At 43.5% G+C, this 12,985-nt stretch overlaps 1 protein-coding gene across 3 annotated transcripts in view; it reads right to left on the bottom strand.

Moving 5' to 3' along the window:
- Positions 1–12,985, bottom strand: part of LOC138644753 (voltage-gated delayed rectifier potassium channel KCNH8-like) — an 824,668-nt gene that overhangs the window by 65,490 nt on the left and 746,193 nt on the right. For all 3 annotated transcript variants that reach the window (XM_069733531.1, XM_069733533.1, XM_069733534.1), the window contains 2 exons: positions 12,239–12,488; positions 10,214–10,428 (listed from right to left, as the gene is read on the bottom strand). In XM_069733531.1, coding sequence (XP_069589632.1) covers positions 10,214–10,428; positions 12,239–12,488 — 465 coding nt within the window. The remainder of the gene's footprint in view (positions 1–10,213; positions 10,429–12,238; positions 12,489–12,985) is intronic.

Genomic DNA, 12,985 nt, shown 5'->3' with positions numbered 1-12,985 from the left:
CGGTACTTTCCTGCAAGTCAATATATCACAGACAGTTCATTCTCATACTTTTGATCAGGTTCCTTTTAAGCAACTAGACCCATCCAATTAGCCAGTAAGAATCTATCAGGGGGTATACAGAAAGATTGAAAAAATGCCATTCAGTAATTTGGAGGTTGCAATAACATCATCCACTGACTGCTTCACATTAGTGACTTCAAATTGGGCCAAATTCCTTGTATGTAACAAAGGAGACAATTTTTTTTTTATAAATGTGCTGGATCCAATCTGGATCAGATTTTCTTTAGAGAGAAAAAAAGCTAATGGAGTTTCACCAAACTTCTTCTAGCATTAGTCAATGAAAAACGGACAGTACTCCTATGTAACATGGATGGCATTCACGTGCTAGTGAATATTTCGACAACTCTTGGAGGAACCGCTTACAGAGAGACACCGAAGATGTTTAAAATATTTTTTACTCGTATTTTTGCCATATCCATGATTAAGTGAGATAAATTAACTTGACAAACAGGGAGAAACAGTAACATTTTGGGTATTGTATCCTTCATCAGGCATTGGACGGTCTCATATGGAAACCAACTTTGCTGAATGGAGAAATCCAGGGAAAGGGGTGGTAGGTGCCAAAAAGCAAACCCATTAGTCAGGTCCGTTGTTAAGGGGGTGAAAGAGGCAACTGCCCAAAGTCCTCATCACAAAAGGGTCCGAGCCCCGAGCCTTTCCAATACAGAAGCTGCAATGATAATGCAAGTTCTACATTATCAGTGCAACCTCCAAGGTTATCAGTGTAGACGGCCATTGGTGATATCATGGTCATGTTACCTAATGCCCTTCACTCTATGGGAGTGTGGAGAGACTGAAGAGGAGGAGAGAGCCTGAGGAAACTAAAAAGGGGAAAAGCTGGCAAGACAGCTACACTCTCCATATGTGTGTATGTGCAACATGCAGTGTGTGTAATATATAGCGTGAGTGGCATACACTGTGGGAAGCATGCAGTGTATGTGTAACATTCAGTGTATGTGTAACTTACAGTGTGTGTATGTAGCATGAAGTGCGTGTGTGTGTGTATAAAGTACAGTATATGTGTATGTGTATGTGTGTACCATGGAGTGTATGTGTGTACCATGGAGTGTGTGTGGGTGAAGAAGAAGTCCAGCGTGGGTGATATCCATAAAAAATAACTTTCATTCCATTTTCATTAAAAGTACATAAGTCCAAAATCCATCTTTATATCCAGAGACATAAAAACGGGTGATTCCTACCAGTGACAGTCACAGGCTTAAAGTGCATTTAAAATCATACGCGTTTCAAGTTGGAGTGTGTGTGGGTATAAAATGCAGTGTATATGTGTGTGACAGACACACACACTGCATATTACACACACACTGCATATTACAAGAAAACACACTGCAATTTACACACTATGCATGTGTGGTTTATGTATGTAACATGCAGTGTGAGTGAATGTGTATCATGAAGTGAGTGTGCATAAATGGGCAATGTGTTTGTAACATGAATTGTGTATATAACATACAGTGTGTTTAAATCAAGGAGTGTGTGTGTATTAAACAGTGTGTATATGAAGCATGTGTATACATAACATACAGTATGTGTGTGTAACATGCAACATGTGTCTAGAATGCTGTAGGTGTAACAATTATGACATCATCGTCGCCATGGCAACCATTATGACATCTACGTCGATACTGTGCCCGTCGCTGATTGGTCGAGGCGAATTCGCGGCAGACTGTGCCCGTCGCTGATTGGCCGAGGCAACCTTTATGACATCATCGTCGCCTGGCGGCCTCGACCAATCAGAGACGCGGGATTTCCAGGACAGACAGACAGAAAAACCCTTAGACAATCTATATATAGAATACCCGATGCGTTAGAATCGGGCCACAATCTAGTAGATCTATATCTATATATATAATTGTCTAAGGGTTTTTCTGTCTGTCTGTCTGTCCTGGAAATCCCGCGTCTCTGATTGGTCGAGGCCTGGCGACCAATCAGCGACGTGCACAGCATGGTGACGATGATGTCATAAAGGTTGCCTCGACCAATCAGCGACAGGCACAGTCTGCTGCGAATTCGCGTGCAGAAGTCTGGTGGATACACACAGGGCCGGCGTCAGCACCCGGCGCACCTGGGCAAATGCCGGGGCCCTAGAGAGAGAAGGGGGCCCACTCACGCTGTCATAGATACAGCTGGGAGAGCAGAGCAGGAGGACATGCTCTCTCCGCCCACAAAGTCACTACTGGCTGCGTTCTCTCTTAACCCCTATGTGCCAGCTCTGACACAAGCATCTTCTCCCTCAGTCAGTGCAGCCAGGCAGGCACACATAGGGGTTAAGAGAAGGCAGCCAGTGTGACATTGTTTGTGGGTGGAGAGAGCACGTTCCCCTGCTCTGATCTCCGCCCCTGGCTGGCTGCAGTGCTGCTGAACTTATGAGGCAGATTCCGGAGGAGCTCCTACCAGTGCCTGAGTGAGTGGCGCTGCTATATACTACATGGGCAGCTGGGCTGCTATATACTACGTGGGCTGGGCTGCTATATACTACGTGGGCTGGGCTGCTATATACTACGTGGGCTGCTATATACTACATGGGCTGCGCTGCTATATACTACGTGGGCTGGCCTGCTATATACTACGTGTGCTGCTATATACTACGTGGGCTGTGTTATCTACTACGTGGGCAGTATTATATACTACTAGATTGTGTCCCGATTCTAACGCATCGGGTATTCTAGAATATGCATGTCCCCGTAGTATATGGACAATGATGATTCCAGAATTCGCGGCACACTGTGCCCGTCGCTGATTGGTCGAGGCAACCTTTATGACATCATCATCGCCATGGCAACCATTATGACATCTACGTCGATACTGTGCCAGTCGCTGAATCAGAAACGTGAGATGTCTACGTCCTTTATGACATCATCGTCGCTGTGCCCGTTGCTGATTGGTCGAGACCTGGTGGCCTCGACCAATCAGAGACGCGGGATTTCTACGTCGATGCTGTGCCGGTCTCTGATTGTGGCCCGATTCTAACGCATCGGGTATTCTAGAATATGCATGTCCCTGTAATATATGGACAATGATGATTCCAGAATTCGCGGCAGACTGTGCCCGTCGTTGATTGGTCGAGGCAACCTTTATGACATCATCGTCGCCATGGCAACCATTATGACATCATTGTCGCTGTGCCCGTTGCTGATTGGTCGAGGCCTGGCGGCCTCGACCAATCAGAGACGTGGGATTTCTACGTCGATGCTGTGCTGGTCTCTGATTGGTCGAGGCCTGGCGGCTTCGACCAATCAGAGAGCCGGGATTTCCAGGACAGACAGACAGACAGACAGAAGCAGGAATAAAGCTGTGGTGCGAATGATCGGCCACTTCTCCGAAGAGCCTGGGTTCTTGGGAGCGGTGAGTGTCCCAGCGGTAGGACCCCAGTCATTGGAAACTTATCTCCTATCCTATGAACATGGGATCATTTCCAAACTTGAGAATACAAGGACAAACCGTCTACTCAACAGGGAGGGAGAGAGAAATATAAACTGCCGAAAACAAAAAAAGTTAATAGCCCAAAACTGTGGCAGACCCCATATCATGATTGAAAGCCCTATCATGGAGTCCCGAAGCCCAACTGTCACCCTCTTCTGCCCATTCTCAGCCCCTAATACACATAGTTCAGTGCTGGAGGGCGATGGTGCATAACAAGCTCCACTAAGGACTATTCCTGTCCCTTGGGAAGAGACAAACATATAATTTCAGCAAAAAATTAAACATTTTGTGTGCCATTCACGTTATTGGGAGAAGAGGATTGTGGCCCGATTCTAACGCATCGGGTATTCTAGAATATGCATGTCCCCATAGTATATGGACAATGATGATTCCAGAATTCGTGGCAGACTGTGTCCTTCGCTGATTGGCCGAGGCAACCTTTATGACATCATCGTCGCCATGGCAACCATTATGACATCATCGTCGCTGTGCCCGTTGCTGATTGGTCGAGGCCTGGCGGCCTCGACCAATCAGAGACGCAGGATGTCTACGTCCTTTATGACATCATCGTCGCTGTGCCCATCGCTGATTGGTCGAGGCCTGGCGACCTCGACCAATCAGAGACGCGGGATTTCTACGTCGATGCTGTGCCGGTCTCTGATTGGTCGAGGCCTGGCGGCCTCGACCAATCAGAGAGCAGGGATTTCCAGGACAGACAGACAGACAGACAGACAGACAGACAGACGGAAAAACCCTTAGGCAATTATATATATAGATATATATATATATCTATATATATATATATATATACTAGATTGTGGCCCGATTCTAACGCATCGGGTATTCTAGAATATGCATGTCCCTGTAATATATGGACAATGATGATTCCAGAATTCGCGGCAGACTGTGCCCGTTGCTGATTGGTCGAGGCAACCTTTATGACATCATCGTCGCCATGGCAACCATTATGACATCATCGTCGCTGTGCCCGTTGCTGATTGGTCGAGGCCTGGTGGCCTCGACCAATCAGAGACGCAGGATGTCTACGTCCTTTATGACATCATCGTCGCTGTGCCCGTTGCTGATTGGTCGAGGCCTGGCGGCCTCGACCAATCAGAGACGCGGGATTTCTACGTCGATGCTGTGCCGGTCTCTGATTGGTCGAGGCCTGGCGGCCTCGACCAGTCAGAGAGCAGGGATTTCCAGGACAGACAGACAGACAGACAGACAGACAGACAGACGGAAAAACCCTTGGACAATTATATATATAGATATATAGATAGATAGATAGCCTGGCAGCCTCGACCAATCAGAGACGCGGGATATCTACGTCCTTTATGACATCATCGTCGCTGATTGGTCGAGGCCTGGCGGCCTCGACCAATCAGAGACGCGGGATTTCTATGTCGATGCTGTGCCGGTCTCTGATCATCGTTATTGTGATTGTGCCCCGATTCTAACGCATCGGGTATTCTAGAATATGCATGTCCCCGTAGTATATGGACAATGATGATTCCAGAATTCGCGGCAGACTGTGTCCTTCGCTGATTGGCCGAGGCAACCTTTATGACATCATCGTTGCCATGGCAACCATTATGACATCATCGTCGCTGTGCCCGTTGCTGATTGGTCGAGGCCTGGTGGCCTCGACCAATCAGAGACGCGGGATTTCTACGTCGATGCTGTGCCGGTCTCTGATTGGTCGAGGCCTGGCGGCCTCGACCAGTCAGAGAGCCGGGATTTCCAGGACAGACAAGACAGACAGACAGACAGACAGAAAGACAACGCATCGGGTATTCTAGAATATGCATGTCCCAGTAGTATATGGACAATGATGATTCCAGAATTCGCGGCAGATTGTGCCCGTCGCTGATTGGTCGAGGCGACCTTTATGACATCATCGTCGCCATGGCAACCATTATGACATCATCGTCATTGTGCCCGTTGCTGATTGGTCGAGGCCTGGCAGCCTCGACCAATCAGAGACGCGGGATATCTACGTCCTTTATGACATCATCGTCGCTGTGCTCATCGCTGATTGGTTGAGGTCTGGCGGCCTCGACCAATCAGAGACGCGGGATTTCTACGTCGATGCTGTGCCGGTCTCTGATTGGTCGAGGCCTAGCGGCCTCGACCAATCAGAGACGCGGGATGTCTACGTCCTTTATGACATCATCGTCGCTGTGCCCGTTGCTGATTGGTCGAGGCCTAGCGGCCTCGACCAATCAGAGACGCGGGATGTCTACGTCCTTTATGACATCATCGTCGCTGTGCCGGTCTCTGATTGGTCGAGGCCTGGCGGCCTCGACCAATCAGAGAGCAGGGATTTCCAGGACAGACAGACAGACAGACAGACAGACAGACAGACAGACGGAAAAACCCTTAGGCAATTATATATATAGATGTGGCTGTGCTATATACTATATGGGCTGTTATATGATATGTGGGCTGTGCTATATACTATGTGGCTGTGTTATATGCTACGTGGGCTGTTATATACTACATGGCTGTGTTATATACTACGTGGGCTGTGTTATATACTCCATGGCTGTGTTTATATGCGATCATGAATCGTGGTATGTGTTAAAGGGGGGGCCCACTGAGACTCTTTCGCCCAGGGCCCTCAAGAACCTGGAGCCGTCCCTGGATACACAGCTGATAGTCCTACTGAATAGACTGTTAGCTGCTTTTTTCTTGGCATAATACAAATTCTAAGTAAAGAAAAACGAGTGGCCATCATTACTTTAAGAAATGAAGGTCAGTCCGAAAAATTGGGAAAAGTTTGAAAGTGCAGTGACAAAAACCATCAAGTGCTACAAAGAAACTGGCTCACATGAGGACCACCCCAAGAAAGGAAGACCAAGAGTCACCTCTGCTTCTGAGGATAAGTTTATCTGAGTCACCAGCCTCAGAAATCGCAGGTTAACAGCAGCTCAGATTAGAGACCCTTTAAGTACCGGACCCGGTACCGAGTACCCCAAGGCCCAGGCGGGGCGATCCATTTGCGTCTATGGCCTCTATAGAGATTACTTCTCTATTAATGCATTCTTATATTTATACATAAATGTGTAATCAGAATGAAACGTCTATCAATCTGAATATTCATGTTAATTATCCAGGCGTGCAACTATTAATTTCTAACTATATGCTGGACTAAGTGGCACCTGCCAAGTCTCATTTTCTCTCTCATATCTATGCTTTATGCCGTCTTAAGTCAGTTAATTAGGTAGTCAGAGGAAATCCAGCACAGCAAGTTTTATTTATAGTGTCTTCTCCCTGTGGGAATACTCCAACAGAGGCAGCTATGAATAGATCCGAGAGCTATATTTAGGATGAGAAGACATCTCCAAACCCCGTCCTCCAGGGATTGTTAATTCAGGTTTATGCTCCGTGCTATCTCTATATGCTGCATGCGCGCAGTGGCATCTGGAATAAACAGCAGAACAGAGCAGAATCTACAGACTGCAGTGCAATGAAATGTGGAAACTCCCATTAGGCATTAATGCTAATGTAAATTCATGCAAAATAAGTTTTGAAGTTTCTCTTGCGTTAAAGGTTACAGACCATGGAAGTTGTATCATTCCATATATAAATAAATTGTATATCTATGACACACTGGTAAATCTACATACCCGCCACAATTATGTGTGCGCGGGTATATATGTATGAGAAATATAAAAGTGCTTCTCAATAAATTAGAATATCATCAAAAAGTTAATTTATTTCAGCTCTTCAACACAAAAAGTGAAACTCATATATTATATAGAATCATTACAAACAGAGTGATCCATTTCAAGTGTTTATTTCTATTAAAATTGATAATTATGATTTATTTTTATTAATCATCAACATTATGTCTTACAGCCAATGAAAACCCAAAATTCATTATCTCAGTAAATTAGAATACTTTATAACACCAGCTTGAAAAATGATTTTAAAATCCAAAATGTTGGCCTGCTGAAATGTATGTTCAGTAAATGCCCTCAATACTTGGTCGGGGCTCCTTTTGCATCAATTACTGCATCAATGCGGTGTGGCATGGAGGCGATTAGCCTGTGGCACCGCTGAGGTGTTATGGAAGCCCAGGTTGCTTTAATAACAGCCTTCAGCTCGTCTGCATTGTTGGGTCTGGTGCCTCTCATCTTCCTCTTCACAATACCCAATAGATTTTCTATGGGGTTAAGGTATGGGATTTGCTCACCAATCAGGCACAGTGATAATGTTGTTTTTAAACCAGGTATTGGTACTTTTGGCAGTGTGGACAGGTGCCAAGTCCTGCTGGAGAATGAAATTTCCATCTCCAAAAAGCTTGTTGGGAGAGGGAAGCATGAAGTGCTCTAAAATTTCCTGGTAGATGGCTGCGCTGACTTTGGTCTTGATAAAACACAGAGGACCTACACCAGCAGATGACATGGCTCCCCAAACCATCATCGATTGTGGATACTTCACACTAGACCTCAAGCAGCTTGGATTGTGGCCTCTCCTCTCTTCCTCCAGACTCTGGGACCTTGATTTCTAAGTGAAATGCAAAATTTACTTTCATCTGAAAACAACACTTTGAACCACTGAGCAACAGTCACGTTCTTTATCTCCTTGGCCAGGTAAGACGCTTCTGGCGTTATCTATTGGTCATGAGTGGCTTGACACAAGGAATGTGACACTTGTAGCCTGTGTCCTGGATAAGTTTGTGTGTGATGGCTCTTGAAGCAATGACTCCAGCAGCAGTGCACTTCTTGTGAATCTGCTCTAAATTTTTGAATGGCCTTTTCTTAACAATCCTTTCAAGGCTGCGATTATCCCGGTTGCTTGTGCACTTTTTTCTACCACACTTTTTCCTTCCACTCAACTTTCCATTAATATGCTTGGATACAGCACTCTGTGAACTTACAGCTTCTTTAGCAATGACCTTTTGTGGCTTACCCTCCTTGTGGAGTGTGCCAATGACTGCCTTCTGGACACCTGTCAAGTCAGCAGTCTTTCCCATAATTATGGAGCCTAATGAAACAAATTAGGGGACCTTTTTAAACGCTTAGGAAGTCTTTGCAGGTGGTTTTGTTATTCTAGTTTACTGACATAATGACTTTTGGGTTTTTATTGGTTGTAAGCCATAATCAATAATAGGACTATAAACTAGATACACGTAGGGTTAATAAAGCAAGAATCATGTAAGTACCCTAAAACTAAAAATAACTTTTATTATTAAAATAAAGGCAAACCATACCACCCATCGTGACAAAACAAAACAAAAAGTGTTCAACCTGGAAAGAAATCTAATGGGTATTACTAGAAATCCCTGGACAAGCACCTAGATAAACCCTACCTAGCTGCGGAGGTAGACACCCTAAGGGGGAGCGTATTGGCGCCCCCGCTCCATGATGGCTGACCCTAGGGACCCTGATAAACCCTGCAGCCACTAGTGAGATCCTCTACCCACAACCTACAGGACCCCTACCAATAAACATAGGTCTGTTGTCCTAAGGAAAAAGCTAGAACCCCAAAAACTTAAAAACAAACATGAACACAGAGGGCAAGAAATGGTGTTTCGATAATTAAGACATTAAAGTCTGCAGACAGTGATACAAAGAAGTGGTTGGTATTAGGTATACACTACTCACCACACCTTTATTTTAATAATAAAAGTTATTTTTAGTTTTAGGGTACTTACATGATTCTTGCTGTAAGCCATAATCATCAACATTAACAGAAATAAACACTTGAAATAGATCACTGTTTGTAATGACTCTATATCATATATGAAATTCACTTTTTGTATTGAAGCTCTGTGCTTGTTCGCATTGAGGATGTAAAATAGACAAGACTAGTGCATATTTTTCCACATGAATCATTGGTCCATATAAAAAATTGCTAGTGTGCAATGACACACAGGTTATTGTTGGGTCAGTACACCGACTGCTGAGCACACAGGCCAAATATACAATACATTTGTCTGAACAATCCAAAACTCAGGTGTGAAACCTGAAGAGAAAGAAAACAATAAATGAAATATTCACATCTGACCTAAGGTTGCTTTCATACATTGCAGCCACGGTGCAGTTTTTCACAATTGTGGCAATGCTGCAGCATCTTGCCATGGTTTTAAAAAATGGAAGCAAAATCAATGTGGTTTTACAGCGACTGCAGCAATAAGCGGCTTTTGAACACAAAATGTGAACTCAACTGGACTTTCAAGAAGCTTTTTAATTGCCTTAAAGTCCAAACTACTGACTTGCAGAAAAGAAACAAGGAAACAGGATATGAAATGAACATATTTCTTATGAGCATAGGAATTAAATGTAACTATACAACAGAAGGCTTTTCTATCAATACTCTTATCACGGACTCTCACATTATTACATATCTCTAAACAAGTACCATTTTCTTCCTGACAAATAACCATCTTTCATTGATTTTTTGTATCATTTCTACAATTGCTGTACTTCCGAAGTAAGAGTTCCAGCAAAAAACAGAATGTTCAGACACATAAAATATACTTTGGATTTGACCTGATGTTAAACTCACAAATGTTTCCTGAAAAATTCACAGAAAATCTTTGGGCAAAACCGATAAAGAAATGTTACTATAGAGAAATTTGCTTTTTTGAGTTAAAATTTACACAGTCCTTTGCATAACAATGTACTACTTGTAATAACTGATGTAACAGAAAACTATAATATTATCACCAGTGCATAATAACATGTAACAGTAAACTTACATCTGGTTCACTGCCTTCCCGAAGATTGTAGGTGAGGTCATGCTGGATTTCAGAGATAAATTTTTGGGAGTATTCTGGATAGAGCTCCAAGACCTCCCGAAGTCCCTTCAGACTGATGTACTGCAGATCACAGTAAGTTAAGGCTTTCACGTTGGCATTGGTCTTAATTACCCAGTTTTTGTTGAGATTGTCTGAACCGATCAGATCTCCTTTTCCTGGAAAGATCAAAGTGTCAAAGTCATATTTTGGCTTTTAACACCAACGCATTTGTACGCAAGTCAGTTTCTTTAATTGTGTTGCCTTTGAAATTTGCATTTTTTTTCACTACCCTTTTTGAATTGATAAGTTTGCTACAGATAAAACTAGAGATGAAATTACTGAATTATTACTGTTAGGCCGGTCTCACACTTGCAACTGCAATGCGAGAAGCTCGCGCAAATCTCTCGCCTCAATACCGGGCACTGCCGCAGGCACTCGGGACCGGAGTGTGTGGCTGCATGTATTTCTATGCAGCTGAATGCTCCGGTCAGAACCGCCGGAGGCTGTGCCGGGTATTCAGGTGTGAGTTTCTCGCATTGCAGTTGCAAGAGTGACACCAGCCTTACACTTTAAATCAGTGGTTATCGTGGTCTGTCAGTTTTTAACCATATGATGTCATAGACCTAATGGAAAACAGAAGAAGTAGCTGGGTAGGAAGGCAAAATGAGCAATTGTAAGTACACAGTGCTATATAACATGATGACTGAAATATATTAAGAGGAAAAAACGTTGATGGAAGTGCTTGTTTAAGAGCATAGCCCTGCCAAAAAAAGGAGCTAAACTAATCAGTATACATAAAATATTTCCTACTTCCGCTCCTCATTTCTGTCAGTTGTGCCGAATTGTGGTTTATAAGTAGCCATGCCTTACAGAGCTCTTAACGTCATATACAATTATTCCCACCACTCTTTTCCTTAGTAGTGACGGGCAAATGTGCTCGAATAACATCTTATACGAGCATGCTCGGGTTTTATCCCAGTATCTTGGGAGTCTTGGTATATTATGCTCTAGTCTCTGCGGCTGCATGATTTGTGGCTGTTAGACAGCCTCAACACATGCAGGGATTGCCAGTTTGTTAGGGAATCCCCACGTGTTCAGGCTGTCTAACAGCCGCAAATCATGCAGCCACGGGGACGCAAACATAATATATGAGCACTCCTAAGATACTCGGATAACACCCAACCATGCTCAGACGTGATCGGAGCACGTTCGCCCATCACTATTCCTTAGGCATACTTAGCCATGCTTCCTTCTTTGTGTCCCAAGCACTGCATATCCTCCTCCATTCCCTCTTCAACCATAATGTAGCAAGAGTGAAAGGGGTGAAATGCCTGTTATTGAACCTTTGGGATATTTTCCTACCCACAAATGAACATTCATCTATGTATCAAAGGGAAAACATTGTCACAGATCCAGTTTATGTTTTCTTTATACCGTATACAGGGTTCCCAAGAGAACGCTGGGGTAACAAAGGCAAGCAAGAAAGCTAGTCCTCCGTTGGGCTTAGAAAAGCAGCTGTAGCTTCCGTTATAAGCATCATGGAAATGGAAAATTAATTAACTGGTTTACATATTATTAGTTGAGCTGAGACTACTTGAATGTGTTCAAACAAGAAAAGTCCAAATATATAAAACAAAGTCACAATGAAAAATTCACATTCAGCAAAGTTGCCCTAAATATACCCTATACAAAGCTGCAGTTACTTGTACTATAATTTCCAAGTGGTATGCATATACCAAGCATATAACAACCACTAGATTGCCCACAGGCATCTGCTTTCCTTGTAGGTCAGTCCCATAAACTGTCTGTTATAAAATTGCTGTTATTACCATTCCCTGGTATTTTCTGTAAAACTACCCATCCCCAGTGAACGTTTTATGGATATTGTTGTAACTAATTTAATTCCTAGAAATGTTATCAAGCTTTCCAATCTAGCGTATGATCAATAGTTGTTTTTTGCAAAGAAGAATGCCTGACTGTCCTCACCTAAGATGGCAAGGACGGTATTGTCCTTCAGCACCTCCATAGATCCAGAGCAAACAAAATATATGGCTTGTAAAGCATCCCCTTGCCTGATCAGATATTCTCCTGGGGCGCAAAAAGAGGTTTTAATGCTAAGAGACAGAGAACGCAGACAGCCACGACTGGCGGACTCGAATATTGGCAGCTGGAGGATCTCCTTGTTAAGATGCATCGCTATGTCAGCTCTTAGTTCATCTGGAAAATCCCTAAGAAGCTAGACAAGAAAAACAAAACAAGGGTCATTACAGATGTGAAGAAGGTCTACAATACATCCCTGTCAGTAATGCAATCGATGTTCTCATAAAAGACAACCCAGAAAATAATAAAAATGCCAAATGTATATATTTCACTGTAGCATGGGGACCATAACATTGTAATTTGTATCTTTATATATATATTATCCTGAAAAGCTTAAAACTCTATAAACACCATTGCGGTGAAGTAGTTTAAGTGTAAATTTAAAAAAATAAATGAGATGTGACAGGTCAATTGGGATAATTATGGTTAACACAAGAGTGACTGCAGACGGCTCTGCATCAGTGAATGTCATGAGAGTGACAATGGTTGTGTCTATTGTACTGGAATCTCCACAGATACAAGCAGCCTCCGGCAATGAAGATGCTATTGTGTCATCTTGAATTCACGTGGTGGAATTACATGGCCTCAGCGTGTAAGGTTTGTCTTCTTATCTGACGATAGGAGTCTTCTATG

This window comes from Ranitomeya imitator, chromosome 7 (genome assembly GCF_032444005.1).
Source record: "Ranitomeya imitator isolate aRanImi1 chromosome 7, aRanImi1.pri, whole genome shotgun sequence".
Lineage (NCBI taxonomy): Eukaryota > Metazoa > Chordata > Amphibia > Anura > Dendrobatidae > Ranitomeya > Ranitomeya imitator.
The sequence above is the reverse complement of the archived record's forward strand: the minus strand, read 5'-3'. Positions and strand labels throughout refer to the sequence as shown.